This window comes from Carettochelys insculpta, chromosome 12, assembly GCF_033958435.1.
Source record: "Carettochelys insculpta isolate YL-2023 chromosome 12, ASM3395843v1, whole genome shotgun sequence".
NCBI classification, from domain to species: domain Eukaryota; kingdom Metazoa; phylum Chordata; order Testudines; family Carettochelyidae; genus Carettochelys; species Carettochelys insculpta.
The window spans coordinates 25,207,646-25,231,547 of record NC_134148.1 but is presented as its reverse complement, the minus strand read 5'-3'; the positions used below and the strand labels follow the sequence as shown (position 1 = coordinate 25,231,547).

At 44.9% G+C, this 23,902-nt stretch overlaps 1 protein-coding gene and 1 long non-coding RNA gene across 3 annotated transcripts in view; one reads left to right on the top strand and one right to left on the bottom strand.

Annotated features, from left to right (window-relative positions):
• LOC142019529 (uncharacterized) lies at positions 1-23,902 on the bottom strand. The gene is made up of 3 exons (XR_012647104.1): positions 23,854-23,902; positions 4,663-4,758; positions 1-138 (listed from the first exon to the last, which is right to left on the bottom strand). It is a non-coding gene; the product is annotated as an uncharacterized LOC142019529 (long non-coding RNA).
• Positions 6,198-23,902, top strand: part of SHC4 (SHC adaptor protein 4) — a 62,209-nt gene continuing 44,504 nt past the window's right edge. The window contains exon 1 of one of the 2 annotated variants that reach the window (XM_075006554.1): positions 6,198-7,608. In XM_075006554.1, the coding sequence (XP_074862655.1) occupies positions 7,024-7,608 (585 nt within the window). In that variant the 5' untranslated portion in view covers positions 6,198-7,023. Of the gene's footprint in view, positions 7,609-17,192; positions 17,268-23,902 lie in introns of those variants that run through there. The other variant, XM_075006555.1, reaches the window with a different exon arrangement.

Sequence of the window (23,902 nt, the reverse complement as noted above, 5' to 3'; positions counted from 1 at the left end):
GCAACATTTTAGACAATACACCGGTGGTTTTTCTTTAGTCATCTGTATAAACAACATATACATTGATTCTAGTCCTGCTTATGTAGCATGGGAGTAATGATGCCTTCTTTTGATTGGGTGTGATCCGCAGGTCCATATCTGAAGAAGTTAAAATAAAACAATGAGAGTACATAACAAACATCACTTATTTGTAACATATTGCTCTTGTATCTGGGGCCCTGGGTTAGTGAACTAGGGAAATGTCTTGTAGAGAATACTGAAAGGGAGGAGGGTGTATCATACGTGGCAGCTCAGGCTTGTCTTACAGCCTCTGGACTTGGCTTTGGAGCACAGTTGCTGTGGTTATCTCTTTCTCCAGACTATGAGAAAGCTATGGCCTTGCTTGTAAGTTCCTTCTCACACTAGCCGTATTTGTAAACCATGATACAGGTTATGAGTGAGTTAGGTCTTACACCAGACTATGAAATTTGGGCAGAAAGTGAGAGATCTTAACAGAAACCATAACATGCATCGGGAGCTTGGGATTTTCCCCCACACACATTGCACCTGTGCCAGGAGGGGAGGAACACACTCACGAGCCATCTATGCTAATTTCCCATTGCTTCTGTTGTTGGTTCAGCTCCACCTGAGTTAACAATGTTGGGAGTTGTAATAGGCTGGATGGCCAGTGCTTTTAATGCCAGCCATGTTCTGGCCTTCAGGCTTGGTCTGAATGAAGCTGTGTTTAACATCCCACGTGACCCACCCCAAGTCGGGGCTCAAGCTGCTAACCATAGTGCAGGTAAAGAGGTTTTAACAGCAGCGGGGAAGGTTCAGTGTCCGTTCATAGTGTGCAAGGCCTGACCACAGTCCATGCTGCTCTGATTCCTGCTTCTGCTTGCTCCAAGGCCTTTCTTGGAGTGCCCAGCCCTCCTCTCTGTCTCACTCACCCACCTCATCCATTCCAAGCCCCTCAACTCATTCTCCCCTCCTAGCTCTGGCTTACGTGCCTCAGAGCCACACCCCACCGCACATATCTGGGCACTTTCAAAACAGAAGTAACATTTGTCTCTCTTTCTCTTGTATTTACCAGGAAGCCAGTTCCAAGAACTAGGGACAGGGATTATGTAGTGATGGTGACGTGTTGCTGAGCAGGCAGATGGCTATGTTTTGTACCAGCGCATGCTCTGTCCCCGTGTGGGGGCTTCACCACTGGAAGTAATGAGCTTCAATGATTAAGCCTGCTTGGCCCCAGGCCTTATATGATAGCATAGGGTGCAATCTCTGGGCCAGCTTCAGATGGATCTGGCATGTCATTCGTGGGGCTAGCCCTAGGCATACACAAATGTACGGCTGCATTGGGTACCCAAACACTTGGAGCAGCAGATTTTCTGGTGCCCATACAGAGCTGTGTGTTCTTGTACCCCTGAGGATGTGCCTCTGCTGGCTCCTCTGTAGCCCCTCCCAGGGGCTGCTCTTTCCTGCTCACTGCAGGACTTCTCTCCCCACTCCCAGTAGGCAGCAGCTGACGAGTGATGGCTCCCAGCTGCCAGTGAAGAGCCCTACCTGATCCCTAAGCCTCTTCTGCTCTGTTTCAGCTTCTGGGAAGCCCCTGAGTCCTATTAGGGTGGTGTGGTGGGGGAGGAGAACAGAGTGGGAGTAGTGGGGAAGCCCCGAGCCCCAGGCCCCCAGCAGAAGCCACATGGTGGGAGTGAGGGGACAGCCCAGGTCCTGGCAGAAGTCACACACTGTGGTGAGGGAAAGCCACAGCATCCTGGCTGAAGCTGTACATGGGGACAGTGGGAAGGGAAGCCCTAGGCCCACAGCAGAAGCCCTGCATGGAGGGGATGCCCCAGGCTCCCAGCAGAAGCTGCACAATATGGAGTGGGGCCTCGGTTGCATAGAGCCCCATAACTTGTAAGAACAGCCCTGCTCTTGCTGCTATGGCTTGTTAGCCATCGGGTAGCACTAAGGAATCCAACAGTGCCATGGGGCTGGGCTGCTCTACAAGTATTTCTGTGCCAGTCGTGCCCAAAGAACCCCTGATCTGCAGAAAAGAGCTGCTGCCTGTCCCGGTGGGCCGGCCTGTTTAGCTTGTGAACACAGGTCCTGATGACCACCACCACAACCCCTGTTTGCACAGAGGTGGTCAGGGAAACAGAGCCCTGGGGCTCCTTTCCAAACCAGTGCCCATGAGAGGGGGAGCCCCTGAGGCCAATGTAGGGTAACTGCCTTGAGTTGCAGGTAGCTGCTTGCAGACAAGGGCTTGGCATAGAGGCCTGCCCATAACACACGTGTAGCTTGAGACCTTACCAGCCAGGCTGGATTTGAGCTGATGACCTTACAGGGAAAGCCTCCCTGTCTCTTCCCCAAGCTCCTGCAGCCCCCTTTCATGGGCTGATAAATGCAGAAAGTCACATGCTTGCTTTTCCCCTACCTGATTGGCTCTGTGGTGTCCAATACATCCCTGGATATTCAGATCGGGATCAAATGTGAAGATACAGATATCATAGAACTAGAAGGAACCTCAGGAGGTCATGCAGTCCACCCCCTTGCCTGCACGGCAGGCCCTATCACCATTCCCTATTAGGCTTTTTTTTAAATCTAACCTGCCCCAGAACCTTGAAAGGCCCCCGCAAGGGCTGAGCTCACAGCCCTAGGTTTACAAGGCTAATGCTCTAGCCACTGAGCTATGCCAATGGGGGACTTGTGAAGTCTACCTGCCCCAGTAAGGACCTTCTCACTGACGTGTCCTCCCTCTGATGGCCACCAGCAGGTTTCTTTGATCTGTACTGTAAGTTCACGTTCTCCTATCTAGCCATTGGCTCGGACAGGTTTTGTTTTTTTCTTAATAGGTATGTTGCCATGTTTACTCTGCAAGAGGCTGATGGCTGAACTAACTCACACAGCAGATTGTGTTCTTCCTGTCCGGCTGAGAGAGCTAGACTCAAGCAAGCCACAGATTTCGACACACTATGATTCAGGGTCCCCACCTTGGTTCTACTCCCATGTTACAGCCTGGCCTCCTAGCACCAGCAGTAGGACACTCCGCCCAGGGGTGGGGTATATTGGGCACATTGCTGTAGATGCCTAAAGAGGTCTGCAGAAAGTGGCGATGTGCAAGGGGAAAAATCTATCAATTTCTGCAGAAATGAACATAACTTCACACCTGCCTACCACCCTTAGGCTCCATCAACCTTTCCTGTCCCAGCTCCAACAAAGCTCCACACCCATCCCAGTCTATCCTAGGCCTGTGCAGCAGAAAGGTGAGGATAGCAGAGAATTCATGCCCTGGCTTGCAGGAGGGGAGAGGAGATGGAGGTGGAGCTGCCCTGAGCTGCTGGGCTCATGCTCCTGTCTCCCTTCCCTCTGCTGTCAGAACAGCTTCAGCTCCCAGGGAATGGGGAGGCAGTTCTCTGCTTGCTTCCTGCATCAGTTCTGGTTGTCTGCTGGAGACAGGGAAATGAAGAGAACAGCCAGTCAGAGGGGAATATGTCCAAGGCAGGGCTGAAGTGTGCAAGCCTCAGCCACAAGGCTGGTGTACAGAAATGCTCTTTATTACATCTGTGACCATTTGCAGCTAGGTGGTCTTCACACAGTGGCTGTGAATTTCTGTTCCTGCCAAAATCAGAGTCCTCTACCGAGGTGGCTTGACAGGCATTCTCCCTATCCCACTGCCTGAGCAAAGTGTCTTGACACTAACGCCTCATTGAAGTACACAGGCCAGTTCCCAGCTATCATTTCAGGCTCTCTGCAGATTCAGGCAGACGTCATAGCAGCAGCTGTGCCTGGGTGTCATTTACCAGGTTTTCATTGCAATCATGACTTTTGACTCAAGGAGCTAGGACTCAGTTATCGGTAGCTGGGCATTGTTCCAACCCACACTGGCAGTGTCTGTGGGTGCAATGTATGTGACAGCCAACAGAAAAGGCAGTTTTCAGGAGTTGGTAAAAAGTGACATGACTTAGCGGATGATAAGCCAGTTAGAGGGTGTTCTGCTGATGTAATGGGCCTATCTGGGCATTTTACTGGTGGAGTAACTCTCTGCAGGCCTTGGAAAATATGGAGCAACACAGCAACCCACGCCAGCTCATGCAGTTTGTGCAACACAACAGACAGAACAGTGGTATTAATCAATAGAGATCCATTGACATCAGCGGAGTTACATTGACCTACACCCACTAAGGATCTGTCCTATTAGATCTCCATTTTCAGTTTGCAACAACTCCTAAAAACTGGTGTGAGCAATGCTGCAGACACCATCAGCATAATGCTGCGTCGACATCCTAAAATCACATCAAAAGCAAAGAACTAAAAGGACAGATATTAATGCTCTAAATATTTCTTTGCTCAAAGCCTACAATAAATGTTAGTGCTCATCATTTGTTAGCAGCGCACCAAAAGGCAGAAAGTGCTTGGAAGCCTTTATTAAATATAAGTCTGCATGAGGCATTGGATGCTGTTTTAGCTGGCAGTTTGCCTGGGTTTTGTTAGTTTGGCTTCAAAACAAAGATGATGGCACCTCCTGAAATGAGTTGATTTAAATGAAGCCATTGTCCCATGGAGCAAGTATTGTCCTGGTGCTAGAATACAGCTCTTAAATTCTGCATCTTAGTCTACTTTCAGGATTAATGCTAGATGCTGTACAAGATGGGAGGTGTGTAACCTGATGGCAGCACTGACCTTTCTCTCGTTATTAACCAGTATGTAGTTCACTCCAGCTGCTGTACTCAAGATTATCAGTGAGGAATTCAGTTCTCCTTCAGGGGGTTCTCCTGTCTGGAGAGAAGAACCAGGCTCAATCTGATCTTAAAATTAATGTTCATGGAAAAAGTTAATGCTGAAAAAGCCTCTTGAGCAACTGATAGAACAGACTTCTGAGAGGCAGGAATTGAGCTCTAACTCTATTATTCTCGTGCCTTTTGGGTGGTCCACGCAGCACACTAAGCCTGGGCTCTGACTCAGGTTTGAGCCCAAACCCCATGTCAGTCCAAACAAATCAGTCTGACCAGGATCCTAAGACCCTGCTAGCAGGTGGGTCCACACCTGTGTGCTGCTGTCATTTTGCAGCTTTTCAGCGTGGATGAGCTATGCAATGAAAGCGCTTGAAGGCCCTGAACACTAAAGCCTAGGCTTGAAAACAGAGCCCACAAGCCCTGGTCTCTCAGGCTCAGGTTACAATGCAGTGTAGACACAGCCACTCATGGTTCAGCTCTGCTCTCAGGCTTTTCATAATGGAAATCAGCAAGTTGAGAGGCCCATGTAAGTGTCCACAGCAGAGGCAGGAATTGGAAACCAGTTTGACAATACACATTTAAAAAGCTATGTGGTGTCTGAGAAGTACGACAAAATTTTATATTGCATATCCTATGCAGGGATAATGGAGGTAGCATTTTTACTGGTGCTTTTACTAGTATTAGTGAATTTTAGTGCAACCAGCCTTGAAGGGAGTAAATATTCCATTGTACTAAGAGCGGAAATCAGTGTGTTTGGAGTAGTGACCATAGAGGAGTCACCACAATATTTAACTAAATGTCAATGCCATCCTTTCTGAAGCTGAAAATAATATCTGGATGCAGGTATTGCTTGTGCCCAAATGCACAGAACATAAGTCAATAAAAATGTTTCTACGAATTGCATGTCCATTATTTCAGCAATCCAAAGAAAGATTAGACTTTACTTTGTCATTGCCTTTTCAGATCCGGGCTTCCTGTGTGCTTAGTCTTTGACAGTTTTCATCATCTCCTTAGAGTAAATTTGATAGGCACAGGATGTTGCAATAAATCGGATATTGAACCAACAGTCAATAAAAACCTCCTCAATTTCTAGGAAAGATGCATCACATCTTCCCACAGAAATTGTACCATATGTCCTAATAACAGTGGAACAATAGATTCAATTATTGGCTTCCAATAGTGCCTTGCAGACATAATAGCAAAAGTGATTTTTTCTGTGCTTTCAGACCTATGGATATTGTAATTACTGATGTATTTGTCCATTCATTACACATATTAAAAACAGTTTTCCCCCCAAAAAGCTCATTTTTTCATGGCTACTCCTTTAGTGTATTTATGGTGTATGAGTCACCAGGCTTTTTTCTGATTGGATGAAAATTAAACACCCCTGGGACTGTCAGTCAGTTATAGCCATTCTCAGCTTCATTCACAGATTTATTAGCTTGCACACAGAGAAATTCATTCAGAAAACTTCATTCAGAAAACCGGCAACGCTCTCTTCAGAATTTTGAACAGAGAAATTCTGCTGTAACCTGGCTTTTAAGGAAAAGCGAGAGGATTCGAGGGCTGACAGAGAAGCTGCACAAAGATGATGAGGGGGAGTCTGAAGATCTGAGTAAATTGTGCTGGACCATACGAATATTCAGCGTATTTCTCTATTGCAATTCTGAATGACTTGAAAGACAAGAATTAGCAAGATTTGTATTAAGAACCATTGACTTCATTCAGAGAATTATTTTGCATGTTTTTAAAATCTTATTGTGTGAACAAAAATTTGCAAATTGCAGAAGCATGATTTTTCTTTGCAGTGGGACAGCTGAAAACAGTATGCTGAGAACGGGGTTTGCGAGGTAGCTCTTTGGGTTGTTGCGAATCTAAAGGTGTTGTTGAGATCCTAGCTATCTTGTATTGCTTTCTGTGGAATATTTTTTAGCCTTTACTGCAGCCAGGAGTTCTCTATTAATGATGCAGGCTATCACAGTAAGTGCTCAAAGCTGAGAACAATTTAGCGGCTTGCTTGCTTGTGGCAGAAATGATTTTAGATATGGATAGCATCTCTTCAGCTTATATTTCTGTAGCAGCATTGTTATAGCTGTGCGTATGTTTCCTTTAGCATGACTTACAGATGACCATGCAAACTTAAGCTATGTTCATTAAGAAAAATAAGCCACTTGTGAAGCAGTCAACATAAAACATCTGATAGGAGTCTGTTTTTACAATGGTTTGAATTGCTTAATTTCCGTGTCATTTATCTACAAGAAGAAAGCAAATTTATGCAACAGTATCCAGTTACAGAACTTCCAAGGCTATGAGAGAACGCAGTCAGCCCAGTCTCGGTGGACACGCACTGTATGTAGGACTATTTAGACACTGCGGAATGCTTCACAGGGCAAAATACAGTCGGTTTAGGGATGATTCTGTAACATCATTAGAGGAAAGTACACAAAGTAATTCTTTAAATATCAAAGGCTCTTCTTCATCTTCACATTCTTCAACCCCTCGTTTACCTGTAGAGGATGTCAGCTTGGAGACACAGGACAGCTCCACCACCTTGTGCACTTTGATACCCCGAATGGCTAATATTAAATTATCCAATCCATCTAATCTGCCTGGTTTAAAAAACTTCTGTCTGGGGACAAAAGAGGTGCCAAGAATTAAGCTCACAGAGTGCGTTACAGTTCCAAGCAGCCCAACCTCTCCAGAAATCAGTTTAATAAGCTGCCTGCCTGCTTCTTGTCCACGGCAGGACCCGGACAAACTCGATGTAAATGCAAAATCTCAAGATGACTGCATTTTGCTGGGCTTTGAGCCTCCCCCTCTGAGCAAACAGGACAACCCCGTGGTGCAGAGCGGCGAAGGCATTGCGAAGACTGGCATGACCTACTGTGTACGAGTAAGTAGCTTCTTGCAGATTTCTTCCATTAAAAACAAATCAAATGGTATGAATTTGGGCAAGGTAACCTTCCTTTTGCCACTTGTTCAATAGGTACTGCAAATCACCCTATATTGCATGTTCCTTGTTTCCTGATGCCCTGTATAAGTGACATGTTAATTGTACAAAGGGAAATTAAAGCACGTAAGTAATCCAAAGGAATAATGTAGCAATAGTCTCCAGAAGCATTTCCTTGAAATTTTATTATAACAAACACTCCTGAAGCAAATTAACTGGTTGGAAATAAAACTAAGGAAGTGTATGCCTGTAGGAACTGAACACCAAATGACTTCTTTATCCCCTTTACAACAATCTTGCTGCACAAAATCTCCAATGGGTTGTAATACTGGCATGTTGCTGCAGGTGTGTAATAGTTGCTGACAATCCTGCTGCAAACTGTAGTGATTTTGCTTCATCTCTTCTGGAAAAATTGAAGGCATTTCCTGTCATGCAGCGCATTTTACTGTCCCGAGCTGGTATTTGCAATATGTGTGATGTTCTGGTATTAACCGTGCATAAGGTAACCCACTTTATCTGTTTATATGCTATCATTTATGAAGGGTACCTTCCTCTTCCCAATATCTTTCCTTTTCAGTAGTGTGCTGGCACTGTGGCTTGTCATCTCTTCTTTTTTCTCACACTAGTGGGAAGGAAATCTTGATACATGACTGATTCCCTGGGAATCGTATTTTCTGCTCTCCTGCTCCCGGGCACACGCATCATTCCTTTTTCCTCTTTTCTCATGTAGACTTCACAATTGTCACCCTAATTCCTGCACTGTGACAAGAATGGACAATTGCTTCCCATTCTACTCTCTGGCCCTTTGATGCTGACCTTTCCATTTCTTAAGGCTCACAGGTTTCCAGTCTGGAAGACCATCTACATTAGCCACAAAGGGCGCTAGCTTATGCCATAGGCAATTTGCAATAGAAAATTTTTCCAAGTTACCTCAGAAGTAAAGGCCTAAAAGCCTGGGCCAAGCCACGGTTTCCATACTTTGGTTTGACATGATTTGTGCTTGACAAATTGGCTGTTCCTTATTTGTTATTTAATAATTTTTTCCAATATCTTGCTAAGCATCAAAGTTAGGCTCACCACTGTATAATTGCCCTGGTTTCTCTCTGTTCTTTTTAAAATTAGATACTACGTTAGCCCTTCTCCGGTCCTCTAGACGTCACCTATTCTGTGTGGAGTATCAGAGGGGTAGCCGTGTTAGTCTGGATCTGTAACAGCAATGAAGGGTCCTGTGGCACCTTATAGACTAACAGAAAAGTTTTGAGCATGAGCTTTCGTGAGCACAGATTCACTTCATCAGATGAAGTGAGTCTGTGCTCACGAAAGCTCATGCTCAAAATTTTTCTGTTAGTCCATAAGGTGCCACAGGACCCTTCGTTGCTATTCTGTGTGAAGTCTCAAAGATAATAGCTAATGGTTCCAAGGTGGCTTTAAATAATTTCTTAAGCATCATAGAATGAATGCATCTTACTCACCTGAATATGCTCTAATTTGCACTTTCCCTACTTCAGCTTGCATTCTTTCTCTCTTGTTGTTAATGTTGAATATGACCATGAAACAAGAAAGAAAGGTAGAAAAAAGAGGAAATGGATGGTCAGAGGAACTAGGAAAAGAAGTATGCAAGTTTAAAAAGCACTGACCCTTTCTGCTACGTACCAGGTTAAATATATTTTTGAACTCTCTCAAACTGGGTATCTCAGACAGGAGAAGCTTTTTTAAGTGGAGCTCTCTCCAGGGAAGGCTTCCTTTGGCTTGTCTGTAGCTTACCGTCTTTGTCACTATCTGAAACTGCTCTCCTTCACCCTGTACAAAACCATGAACCAACTGTTTATAATTCAATGTTGTCAGCTCAGAGATGAAAGGTCACATGTCCCCTCTGATGTTCTGAAGAGCTCGCTTAGAGCAATAGATAACAAGTTTTTCTGTTTATAACAGTAATCAAATTTTGAACGAATCCCTGAGATTTTTATGATCTCAGCATGACCAGTTTGACTGTGCGGTTCTAATGCATGTGAGCAGCCAGAGTCCGGTGGGCCTGCTCATGTGACAAATGGCTGCAGGATTACACCGTCTTTCTCCTTGCTGCTCTAGCTGATGTGTATAATGGCAGACAAAACACTAGTAACATAACTTAGTTTCTTTGATTTTAACACACGTGCTGGATGAGGCCAATCTAATTGCAGATTGCCACTTCCAGGACCTATTCTTCCTCCTGTGAACGCTGTCCAGCATATTGCCTTTATTTCTTCATATAGGTCAAACTAAAATTAGACACCCAGTGGGACTGGTAGCCACTGTGGGCCCTGTGGCAAGGTGCGGGGAGGGGAGGCAGCTCTGCACCCAGGAGGTGACAGAGACTAGGGCAGTCAGCCCTTAGTGCCATCCCCACAAGAGCCATGCAGAGTGGTGGAGCAGCACTGCCATGGGGCTCAAAGGGGTCTGGTGCAACTGCCTCCTCTCTCTCACCCCTATCCCCCACTATCTTGTCAGCAGGCCTGTAAATATCTAAGGCATCCGTGGCCTGATTTCTTTTCAGAGGTGCTCAGCACAGAGTGTACCCGTTGGGAGCTCATTTCTCTCCAAACAGGGAGATACTGCAGAAATCCACTCTTTTCTGGACTGCTTGCAAACTGGGACAACTAATGGGAAAAGTGAGGGTTGAAGGGTTTTTTCTCCTTTGCTAGAGGGAGACTTGAGCTGCTGTGCCAGCAGAAATGGCAGCTGGCCATGAGAAATTAAAAGGAGGCAAAGGAGCCTCCTAAGGGATGGAGGGAAGATTGACATAGGCATTGCAGATGAAGGAGCAGTATTGGAGAGATCAGCAGTGCATAGACCAGCTGCTGTTATGAGAGTATCCTAGGGTTATTGTTTTTATTCAAATTAACCCAGTGTTACTGTAAACACTGGTAGTGACCCCTTTGGTTTCTGGCTGTCTAACATTTTCTCTTCTGAGACATTGCAACTCCTCCATTGTTTGCAGCTGGCTTTTGAAATGCAGCAAGGGAAGGCCCTGGGGGCTAAACAAGTGCCATCTCTTTGTCCCATGAAATTCAGCTCAGCTTTTGCTGAGCTACAGACCTTTTCAAAATCACCATTTTCCTTTTCTCTCTTGGGTTGCTCCAGAAAATATTGGCAAACCGTCAGCATAAGAACTAACAAACATTTGAACAAGCTGTAGTTAGAGAGCTGCTAGAACAGCACCAGCCACCTTGCTCTACTGTGAGCACTTGGGACCTTCCAAGGCAGCTGCTATAGGTATAGGGGGGATGGTGGGAGAGAGGGAACCAGACTAGACTTTCCCTAGTTATACCCCTGAACCCAGCGTAGTGCTCCAGTAACCAATCCCTGCTAGCCTCAGTGGACCTCATATGGGACAAGGGCTGCCAACTACCATGACCTCAGACCCACTATAGTTCTAGCAGTCCAGTCTCCTCTACCTTTTGGTAACATGTTGCCTTCCCTGCTGTCATGCAATGTTCTGAGCCACTTGTGGTAGAAGTTTTTTTCTACAGAGCTGTGGGTTCAAGATTTAAACTCTAGTGACGGTGCACAATTGGCTGGGGATGGGAGGGGTGGTATTGTTACAATTACATGTAACATTAATTTTTAAGTATCAGAGGGGTAGCCGTGTTAGTCTGGATCTGTAGAGCAACGAAGGGTCCTGTGGCACCTTATAGACTAACAGAAAAGTTTAGAGCATGAGCTTTCGTGAGTTAACTCACTTCTTCAGATGCTGGTCATTAATTTTTAACTTTTTCCTCCTTATATACCCATGAATCTCTGCTAAACACGTATTATTTAAGTTGATTATTTCAAAGCTAGTGAATTTAAGCTTTCTGGCTGCTCAGGCAGCCTTAATTTGCTCCCCACCCACCTTGTGTCTGCATTATAATACTTTATCTTAATTACATAATCGCAAATGATTTTTTTCCACTGAACCTCTGCCTCAGTCAATGCACAGATGGACAGACAAGGAAGCAGAATTAAGGCAGCCAGACAGCTGACATTTCCTACTTTTTGAGTGCTTGACTTTGCAACCTAAAGCCCTTCTTTTAATGTTGTTTTAGAACAGGTTGGACCTCTCTAGTCCAGAATTCTCTCAGCTGGCAAACTCTGTAATCCGGCATGATTTTAATTAGCTGGACAACCACTTATTGTGGACATGGACAAGTTTTCCATGATCCCATAAGGTTTGTTTCCAGCCACCATCCCTGGCTCTCAGTGTTCTGTGCTGTTATTTAGCTGTAATTTATCCTTGAATGTCTCATAAGAGCCCCATAAGCAGTGGAAGCGTTAAAAATGCTGGTAGACAGTATTACCTCCTAGGGTCCGGCAAAGTATCTCTTCTGGCACTGGTAAGGTCCTGAGCATGCCAGATTAGAGAAGATCAACCTGTACATTCTAATACTGATGGCTTTAATCCATATGTCTTTCTTAGATTTTTCTTTTATTAACTTATACTCAACTAATTAAACTCTAGTTCTCTGGGCAGATAAAACAGACAATAATACATTTCTAAAGATCCTAATGTTCTTGTGTTGCATCACCAGTATTTTGCATATGAATATAGTTCAGCATGGTAAAATACAGGACACAATGTGCAAGAGATTAAATGAGGAGATAATACCAGTTTTTTGTTCTGAGTCTGGAAAACTTCCATTTTGGGAAATTCTGCAATTTTGTTGCAATTCATACTGTGAACAAATTTCAAAGTGTCAGAATTCCTGTGAACTGGAAATTCTGAGCTTTTACTAGCTCTAACAACTGGTACAGGCCCCTGATAAACCCTGGAAACTGATTTGATGATCCACATGTCTGAGACGGTATAGCGATTTCCCTGTTTCGATATTCCAAAATACGCGTAGTACTTAATCTTCTACAGATTATGAAAGATAATATATTTATGTATCTGTTTTTTGTGTATTGCCTAATCTGTGTCTTCCTATAGAGAGGCTGAGTAACTAGACAGCACAAATTATCTATATGTTGCATGCCAATAGAACGTGAGCGACTGTCAGTACTCATTATGATCAGACAGAGAATTACACAATAAGGTACTGTGCAATAGTTGCTATTCTCAATTTGATAATTACTGTGGACAAGGCTTGCCAAGAAGTGGTTATAACTATGCGCAACAGCCACAAAGCCAGGCTGGCTATGTGTCCTGTTCCACATAATGTAAACTGATGAGAATAATATCTTTTCTTAACACCATCCAATACTAAAGGGTCAGTCCAGTGACTTTGCAAGGGGATCATTGTGCTGACTTGCACGGCCATTGGATCAGGCCCTAAAACTGATTGTTACAGCCCAGTCTCTAAATTAATAGAATGAACAGTGTGCCAAAACTTGAATGCTTTTGTTTAGCACCTTTATCTATTGAGTCTTGATATTGAAGGGAAAACTGTCACGTTTTAGAATGTAGTATTATATAATAGAACACAGCTTGTGGTTTTTTCATAGCCGTCTTTGTCATCAAGGATCTGAGAACTTTACCAACACAAGTGCTATTCATCTGATAGCTGTTGGGTTACCTATGTGAAATAAGCCGGGATGGGAAGGGGTCTCTGAAGGCAAGATTGGCCTTAAGGCAGGAAGTGAGGAATTCCACGTCTTCTTTGAAGCTTTTCCTGAGAGCTCGTGCATAGAAGCTTCTCTACCCTACTCCATTTCATGGAGGATAGGGACTTCTATAAGACAAGGTGTTCAGGGACAGAACCCTTAGCTCTGGGTGTCCTTAAACTTCTGACTCCCTGAAGCTGGTCCTAGACAACAGGGATGAATTGCTCAGTAACTACACTGTTCATTCCCTCTGAAGCATCTGGCACCAGCCACTGGGTTAGATGGCTCATTGGTCTGACCCAATATGGGTGTTCTCTTATTATCTTGTGCAATTCTGTCTTCACGCACAAGTGGTTTGTCTTACAGAAATCTGCATGAGAAAACTAATTAGAAGGTCCAGGTTATATTAGGGGGCTGGGGCAGGGTATGGTATATTTGAGTCAGCTCATAGCTAACTTTATAGATGTTAAAACATTTTCTTGTATGATTTTAAAAATAATCAGATTGGCTCCCTACAAAGCCACCTCTGCCTGGGAAAGAGCTCCCACTGAGTCTGGGGAGCTCTACCAACTGCCAGCCCCCTTAAAACACAACAAATTTAAAAAAATTCAACATGGAAAATGCTGGTAAATTGAGAGTATATATTTTGTTCTGTATCATCTCAAATCTCATTCTCTCATTATGATTTCTATTACAGTAGTAGCTGAGACTGGGGTCTGATGGACCTAGGCACTGAATGGACAGTACTTCCCTGCCCCAAAGAGGTCACATGCTAGAACCCCAATCCTGCAAAGATTTAAACAGAGGTAAACTTTACATGGCTGGGTGCAGGCCCACTGATGTGTGGGGCGAGGGAGGTAGTTGCCCCAAGGCCCAGCATTTCAAAAGGTCCCAGAGCTCCGAGGGTGTGGAACCCAGCTCTGTGGTCCAGGTGGCATTAAAGGCTGATTGCCATAGCCTCTGTCCCTTTGGCCCTTGGCTTCGTTCCCTTCTCAGGGTGCAGAGCCAGATCCCCCTCCCATCTTGTGCCAGGGCCCATGGTGGTTGGTGGCCCCACAGACTGAGTAGTTCCAGTAGCTTCAGTGAGCCTTCTCATGTGTGTCAGATTATAAACGGTCCTAAGCCCTTGCTAGTTTGGGCTATGGTAGACGAAGGGTGTGAGAAAGGAAAGTGTGGCCATCCCCACTTGACAGAGGAGGATTTGAGATTAAATGATTTGCCAAAGATCACACAGTGAATCTGTGGCAGAGCCAAGAACTATGCTCAGAACAGGTGGGATGACCAGTTTTCACCAAACCACAACACTCTAGTACTGTAAATGCAAGGATCTGTCTCAAAACAGGAAAATAACAGGTCACGTGCTGTCTTAGTAGCTGCGATTTTTTTTTTTATTATGCAGTGTCTCATGCAGCTAAAGCTCTAGTTTTTGAGGCTTTATGGCGATGGAGATGTAGTCCCAAAAGCATGGACTGAGTCACTCCAAAATAGGATGGACACAAAGATGTTTGGCATCTTGCCAAGCCTGCCCCCAAATAAATAAATAAATGAAAAATCCAAGACTCTCCTGGGAAGTAGATTAACTCCAGTGACTCACTGCTTCTCAGCCTCATCTATGATTCATGAACCAGGCTGTATTTTTAGCTCTTGTGCTGTGACAGGCATAGCGCTAGGTGTGAGTATTTTATTGTAATATCCATGGCAGAATGAATAAGAGCAAAGGTGTTTAGCTGAGCCACCCCTGTGAGTCAAAAGCTTACAGGAGCATTGGGCGAAAGGAGAAAGCAGTGGCTGTTTTAACAGCTGACTTAGTAATTCACATGAGTCATGTTCCTGTGTATCCTGTCAATAATGGCCTGACCTAGTGGCTTATCAATTGTGGTTAGTTCTTTGTCTCAGTATTCTTCTCCCTGAGTGCAGAGAGGGGTGATGGGAACATGGCTGGAGCAGTTCATCAGCCCCTCTAAGGAAGGGAGCAACCCATGGTAACTAAAGCAGCAATTTCTCTGCAATGGCTTGTAAAATATGGTCCTGGTGATCCCTGCTATTTGCTGAATGATGGTTAAAGCTGCTCTTTGCTAGCTCTGGGGATTAAATTCCTCTCTTTCTCCACAGAACAAATTCAGCATGGACAGCAGCTGTGGAAATTTCCTCAGTGTTCTAACGATGCTGTTTCACCCTGACTTGGAGGTACCATTGTTGAGTGGCAAGAGGGTAATACAAACTCTGCTCACTCTATTCATGGCCCTGTGCTGAGTTGACCAAGAAGAGACTGATGGTATCTTCCCTCAGGGACAGAATTTCATGGAGCATCCCCAAATAGCTATCTGTTACCAACGTTAGCTCATTGGCTGTGTTCACCTGGCACTCAGGCTCTTTATTGTGGCCAGTGGTTCCTGACAGGAAATGGTGGTAGTTCAAAGCAGGGCTGTTTTAGCTTTGAAAATCTGGTTTAAGGCTAGAGGCAGCAAGGTGCCAAGTGCAGCCAGTTGGAAAATGCATTTTATTTTTCACAAAAAAAATCTGCAGGTGAACATTTTGTTTTCATTGAAATTCTTCACAGGGTTTTTAAAAATAATGTTGATCAAACATTGAAAAAAAAGTTTTTGAATAAAAATTGCAACAAAATCAATTTTTTTCTTGGGTAAATTTCCAGTTAGTGGAAGCCATTTTTCATCCCCAAAGGACTAAAGTATTTTGACCAGTTGAGAACCATTGAGAACCATCTGCTTCCATTTAGGTTCTAGCCTATTTTATATGGCTTCTTATTCTGCCCTCACCACCAGAATATCTGGGCACCTGCCAGTAGCGCTTAATGCAACCTGACTAACATCTATTACATGTGGTTCATTCATTCTTTCTGTCATCCCCTGCCTAGTGGGAGAATCGTGCATGTAGTGTCACGTTTTGTTTGCGCTGTTGGCTTTGATTTGGGGGCAGGTGTTCAGAGCTTAGTAGGGGAAACTCAGCACCATGCAGATGGGGGAACAGATAGTTAATGAACTTCTGGAGGAACTGAGAATGGGGCAGAACTGAAAAGTTCAGCTGGTCATTGTCAACAGCTTGACATGATAGCTGCTAATGACATTCTAAACTAGAAAACTGAAAGAAGAAGAAAGAACAAAACCAAACCCCAAACCACAACTTTTCTGCATTGACAAAAATAGAATTTTGAACTGTCTGTTGCTATGGTTACAGAATTTTGTTGATAGTACCTGCTCCCTTCTAACAGTTAGACGGGTATACTAATGAACAGGAAGGCAGCACTGCCAGTGGATTTATCAGACCTGGTACAATGACCACTGGAGCTTGTTATTCATGGCCATGGCTTGGTGATAGTTTTCTTAGCTTTTGGCTCCATGAAAAGTTCAGAGCAGAACTGTAAAAAAAATAAAACCACAGTTGTACGAAGTTGCACGGCCAAGCACACTGGGCGGGCCCACCAATGGGGGAGGGGAGCAAACGGGGCCAATGGGGCTCAGTGATTCAAAAGAGCCTGGGACTCTGGTCACTGCTGCTGCCGCCATCGCAGCAGGTTCAAATCACTGTCAGATTGCCACCACAGTGTGCTCCAGTTGACTCTGAAGGCTGCCAGAGGAGACGGGGGCATGTGGCACATCACGCTCTGGGCGGTGCTCAGGGCAGAGTGCCCCAGCCTTGCCCTTTCTGTCTGAGGTTCCAGCACTTTCACCCAAGGTTCTGCCCCTCCCCAGGCCGTGGAGCTGGCCGCCCCCCGCACTTGGCCAAGGGGCACAGCAACACTGTCAGCTTCCCTGACACGGGGGAGTGGGGACACTGCGATTGGCACACACAAGGCGCCATCATCCAGAAAAGGGAGGAGGAGGCAGCAGTGGGAAACCCGGAGACTTTCTAGTTCAAAAGCTGCTTGTGAGAGCAATGCTGGGCAGAGAGATATTTGAGATGGAGTAGGAGTCTTGGCATGGCAGGCGTCTGTAAGAGTCGGCTCTTCTGCATGCAGTACAAATGTTTATGATGCTTGTATTTCCCACGCAGCCGTATGATGTTTATAGTGAATTGAACTAAAGGTCAGTACTTAACCTCTTGTATATTGGCTGCAAATCTATTGGGTGGCAGCGTAATATAGTACTGTTTATTCAAAGCACAGAGGGTAGATTCCTTTGGGTCTGCAAAGGCTGATCCTGACCTCTGGGTAAACAAACTGTCAACTAATATGTAAAATGGCAAAGCTTCAGCTCAGTGGTTTAATTTGGAGCACTGCGTTTTGCTCCCTCTCTCACTTGTTTAGGGGAAACACTGCAGTGGTTCAACTCGTACTGAAGCTGTTACTTGTGTTAAGGAAAGGAAAGGCAGGAGACATGGAGCTGAAGGTGAAGGATTCATTGCAGTCCTATTTTCAAAACCCATTTTGATGAATCCTGGCACCTCCTCCCACACTGCCTTACAGCCTGTTCTTCATTGACTCTGCATCAGACGGTTGCAACTAGAAGGGAAAAGATTGCACCGTTTACCCCAGCTTGCCGCTTTCTCAGTCACGCAGGAATTGTTCCTAAATAAACTTCTTCATAAGGAAGGCTAGTCACTGCTATCCAAAACTACCAACCCTCACCCAGTATAGGGAGGCGGGGGGCGGGGGTGATTCTCTCAACCATACCTGCTAGAAGAGTAGTTGGCCTCTACTTTAGAGAGGAAAACTCTTCTCCAATACATACTATCAAAGGCTGTCCTTAATACCTGAAAGGAGCTACCATATATGTGCCTGAGCCTGTCTCACTGAACCCAGTGGAAACTCTCCTTGACCTCAGTGGGCTCAGGACTGAAACCTAATTGCAGGATTGAAACCTCATGTTCTTAGCCTAGGACTCCAATTAATTATGGTGCTTTTTCTTGGACAGAGTATTTCCATCATCAGGCCAGTACACTATCTGCATTCTCTACTGTTCATACTCTGTTCAGTACCCTTGATTCAGCTTTGATTCTCTCCACTGCTTTCCTTTGGCCTTTGAGTATCAGTGACACATACCGCTTTGGAAATCAAGAATCAAGCTGTTATTGGCATAGTTAGATGCTACATCAGCTGTTTAGCTCAGAAGCCTGCGTACATGTAACTGGGCCTCATACTTGCATCTCTTACTAGAACAGCCTTGTGTAAGCTAATTACTCTGGCTATTCCAATGACATGTTTATACTTAGCTAATTATTGCAACATTAGTACACCTTCCAAATTTAGACTTAAACCACCTTGCAGTTGGGATTTCCCTTCCATTCTTCCCCACAGGGAAAAAAGAGCATGTGTAGTCTGCGAGAAACTACAAATGATTTTAAGTGCTCTGTGGGGTTTGGGAAGGTCAGGTTGAAGAATTGTTTCTTGCTTTTCAATGGGATCATGTTTTCTCTATGGGTCCAGCATAGAGATCTGAGCGCCAGGGCAACAAGTTCTTGGTAATCTCTGAAGCTGGGTGGCTTTGCTGCAGCATTCTGCAATGAAGAAAGTGTTCTCAGGGCTTGTGCATTCAAACCTAAATAAATTATGTTGCTAGCATTATCATTAAGTGATCATCAGGGAAGATAGGATGTAATCTCTCAGCCAGTTGGAAATAGCAAGATGGTCTCTGTGAATGCTGCTTTTTTTTGAGACATGGGTCAACAAGAAGTCCAGACGCACTCCTGAACTGCACATTGTTTTGACAATTTGTAGAACTATGACTGACAGTTTGTGGCCTCTCCATGATTGCAAACTCTTCTTCAGGCACAACAGCTCTACCTTGCCAGGCTTTAATGTCTGCCAGCCCTTCTTTGCTGGGCTACTGATCTCAGTCAGTCACTCAGAAATGCAGGGGAAGGCGCACTTCCAAAACTGAATTTGTGTTGGAGTAGCACAGCTCATTGCAGGATCTAATGATGCCCCTGCCTTAGGCTATTGTTCAAGTAGACATCCTTTCTTCTAGCCAGTCCTTCTGGGGGTTTAACTACTTTCTTAACCAAGGAGGACTGGTGTTGAAAGTTATGTTTGCAAATGTTTATTATGCCATGAGAAAGAATATATAGAATATTATAACTTATATTACAAGGCATTTTATTACACCACTAGGTTTAGGATGTCATAGAAGCATAGAACTGGAAGAGACCTCTACAGATCAAGTCCAGTCCCCTGCACTTATGGCAGGACCAAGCATCATCTAGACAAATGCTGATGGGTATTTGTCTAACCTGCTCTTAAATATCTCTGATAATGGATATTTCACAAAATCCCTAGGCAATTTATTTCACTGCTTAACCACCCTGATAGTTAGGAAGATTTTTCCTCATGTCGGCTACATCTACACGTGCACGCTACATCGAAATAGCTTATTTCGATGTAGCGACATCAAAATAGTCTATTTCGATGAATAACGTCTACACGTCCTCCAGGGCTGGCAACGTCGACGTTCAGCTTCGACGTTGGGCAGCACCGCATCGAAATAGGCGCTGCGAGGGAACGTCTACACGCCAAAGTAGCACACATTGAAATAAGGGTGCCAAGCGCAGCTGCAGACATGGTCACAGGGCGGACTCAACAGCAAGCCGCTCCCTTAAAGGGCCCCTCCCAGACACAGTTGCACTAAACAACACAAGATCCACAGAGCCGACAACTGGTTGCAGACCCTGTGCATGCAGCATAGATCCCCAGCTGCAGCAGCAGCAGCCAGAAGCCCTGGGCTAAGGGCTGCTGCACACGGTGACCATAGAGCGCCGCAGGGGCTGGAGAGAGAGCGTCTCTCAACCCCTCAGCTGATGGCCGCCATGGCGGACCCCACAATTTCGAAGTTGCGGGACGCGCAACGACTACACGTTCCCTACTTCGACGTTGAACATCGAAGTAGGGCGCTATTCCCATCCCCTCATGGGGCTAGCGGCTTCGATGTCTCGCCGCCTAACGTCAATGTTAACATCGAAATAGCGCCCAACACGTGTAGCCGTGATGGGCGCTATTTCAAAGTTAGTGCCGCTACTTCGAAGTAGCGTGCATGTGTAGACACGGCTGTCATGTCCAACCTAAACCTCTCTTGCTGCAGTTTAAACACATTGCTTTTCATCCTAGCCTTAGAGGTTAAAGAGAATAATTTTTCTCCCGCCTCGTAACAACCTTTTTAGATCCTTGAAAACGGTATCTCATGTATCCATGTATCTGACGAAGTGGGTCTTTGCCTACGTAAGCTGATGCTCCAATGTATTTGTTAATCTAGAAGGTGCCATAGGACTTCTCGTTTTTGAAAACTGTTATGTCCCCTCTGGCTTCTTTTCTCCAGACTAAACAAACCCAGTTCTCTTAGTCTTTCCCCATAGGTCATGTTTTCCAGACCTTTTATCCCTTTTGCTGCTCTTCTGTGGGCATTCTCCAATTTGTCCACATCTTTCCTGAAATGAGACATCCAGAACTGGATACAATACTCCAGTTGAGGCCTAATCAGTGTGGAGTAGAGCAAAAGAATTATATCTTGCTTACAACATTCCTGCTAATGCATCCCAAAATGATAGGGGTTTTTTTTCCCAACAATGCAATACCATTCACTCACATATAGCTTGTGGTCCACTATGACACCTTGATCTCTTTCTACAGTGCTTTCTAGGCAGTCATTTTCCATTTTGTACATGTAAAACTGATCGTTCCTTCCTAAGTGGAGTACTTTATACTTGTCCTTACTGAATTTCATCCTGTTTACCTCAGACAGCTTCTCCAGTTTGTCTAGATCATTTTGAATTTTCATTCGATCCTCCAAATCACTTGCATTCTCTCCCAGTTTAGTATCAACCACAACCTTTATAAACAGTTTCTCTATGCCATTATCTGAATTTTGATGATGATATACAACCAGTCCCAGAACTGCTCCCTGTGGTATTCCACTCATTCTGCTCTTCCAGCATGACTGTGAACCATTGGTAACTATGTTCTGGGGACAGTTATCCAACTGATTATGCACCCATCTTATAGTAGCTCCATTTAGGTTGTATTTACCTAGTTTATTAATGAATACATTGTCATACTCACTTGATCCCACTTCCTGTGACTCCTGGAACTCTTATACCAGACACTAGGTTGGCTAATGCCATGCCTGCACCCATTTTAAAATAAAAAGGGGGAAGCTGGGAGAATGCTGGCCTGTGCAACCTTTTAGCAGCCTCAGACTCCAATCAAACTCCTCCCATACCCAATGTGACTAGTTTATGAAGCCAGTACTTTCATCTCCACTTTCAAACTGAGTCATTCAGTCATTCTTCATTGCATAGTAAACTCAGGTGATTTGCACTTGAGGTTAGCCTAGCCTGGTTCTGAGACCAAAATGCAAAGCCTTATCAGAGTCACTTTGTCCATCCTACTGCTGGGCTCTCCTGTGAGTACCCCTAGGTCTTCTGAGAAGTATTCCATGGTGCCTTGTGGTACAATGAGCTGAGTTGCTCAATTATTATTTCCTAGTGAATTGTGGGAGAATTTGCCGATTCTTCAGGGCACACAAATGGAACTGTGGGAAGATAATGGTCATGGGCAGCAGGTAAAGTAGGCAAGGGAAGGCCCTGCCTTCCCAAAATTACCTACACTTCCCAGCCAGCTGGGAAGGGTTGGGCCACTCTAGACAGAGAAGGGCTTGGGCTGTGGTGGCAGCATGGCAGCCCATCTCCAGACCACCTAGGAGGGCTGGGGTCAGGCATGTCTTGGGAGATGGGAGAGAGGAGATGGGTGGGGCATTAAGGGTGGAAGAGGCGGGGGATAGGGCTTGCCTTCCCTAGCTGCACCTCCATCCTCTGTCCATTGCAGTGGCCAACTCTTGGCACTTGGGTGGGTGAGCCTGCATCCTCACTGCAAAATGGTTACCAGCCTGAGTGAAAGCAGCACCCGAGCTCTAGCCCACTGCACAATCCATGCCAGCTAGCCCGGTTTCCAAGCACCAGTAAACACATGTGAGAGGGTTTTGTTGCAGGAAGTGGTGGAAGGGTAGTTAGGGCACACTTGGGTAAGAGCTCAGCCCTTTCTATGTATTTGGGTGGCTAGGCCATCCTGTGGCTCATGCCGCAACAACTACACTTCCATTGGTAGAGTACTACTCAGTCAGCACCAGTGTGGGCATGTCTACCTGAATGAGAAATGACACTTCCAGCTCCAGTGTAGACAGACACTAAGTCAAAGGCATCACACTTTTTAGTGCCTAAGGCAGTCTCCTTTGCTTTGTGTAGCAGTGGGTTCCTTGTCTGCTTTAAATCCTTTTTAGTTTACTACATGGGCAGTTCTTCAGCACAAGTTCCCTCCCATTTCCTTGGGCCAGCTTTTCCTGGCCACTATTGTCTTTCTACTCTTTTACCTGCTCTTTTCTCACGGAGATTTGGCAATTCAGCCTTTACTGACCATGTATCTTCAGGTCACTTGGGGACAGCAAACGCAGTAGGGAATTAAGAAAGCTGCCATATTAACACATTTCCTGTCCCCAGCTTCTCAGTAAGAACTCATCTTTCCTGAATAGGATCAGCTCTGCTCAGGGTAATGCATTGCAAAAAACCTAGTATTGATTTTTTTTTCATCTTTGCTTAGAGTAGCTTCCCACGCAGCTGTTCAGGATGCAAGGGTGAACTTATTCATCATCGTATGAGCTCAGCATATGACTCACTCACTCCTCTGAATCTTTCATCTCATTCAGGGTAGCAGAGTGTTGCCAGCCAACTCACTGAATTTCTCTTCCTAACAGAAAATGGAGTTTAAACGACACGCATATAAACAAACTTGTACACTGCTTTTCTGAGCAGCATGCTTAGCTGCTCCCTTCATGAGATGTAGCTAATGAGAGGGGATCACATGAGTCTCCATAAATGTTGCTTTGTACAATTCGGAGTTTTTCCTCTCTTCAGTTTTTCAATCAGCCCTACAGGACAATGTCATCATTTCCATCAGCAGCAATCCCACTTTGTACCATTAAAACAGAACAAAACTTGGGTACATTAATAATAGTCTGTAACGGTAATTGCTGAAATCCAAAGGCTGGTTTCAGCTGTAGCTTCCGCAAGAATATTCAGCTCTCCTTCCGTGGTCCTTTTCATTGATCAATCAGAGGATTTAATTCAGAAAAGGATAGCCATGTGGCTAACTCTGCTGAAGATCCTACAACTGTACATTGTTATTCCCCAGTAAACCAGCAATGTGGAGTGCCTTCGTTTTTGGATTTCAACCTGAAATGCCTTAAAGGGGGCCTGATTGTTCAGTGAGCAGGAGCACAGCACCTCCTGAAAAATCAAGCTGCTATGAAGCGTCTCACAGAGGACACTCAGTGTCACTCGTGACTTCTGAATATGTAGGCATTCGTGGGCGCGGATGTTTTTTATATACTGAGATAAAACTGGAACTTTTGGCATAATTTACTTTTATTTTAGATGAAGGAAAACAGAGAAAGGGCAAACAGATTTTCAATGAGAGGTGACACAATGTCTTGCGCTCTTTAAGATCTTTCATATCGCATGTCCCCCCGCACCCCGTCCCTACCAGCTTGTGTGCAGGCAGGCTAACTTCTGGTATTTAAATATGCAGTACATAAAAAATAGGCTTGTGGCTATGTACACTGCACAGGCAAAATACTGTAACACTGCTAAATGCAAAGTTTTTGCCCATCTTATTTGTGGAAGGTTACTTACCATGAGCTGGAGAGTTTATTCTTTGTGCTTTGAAATTATTCCAGTCTCT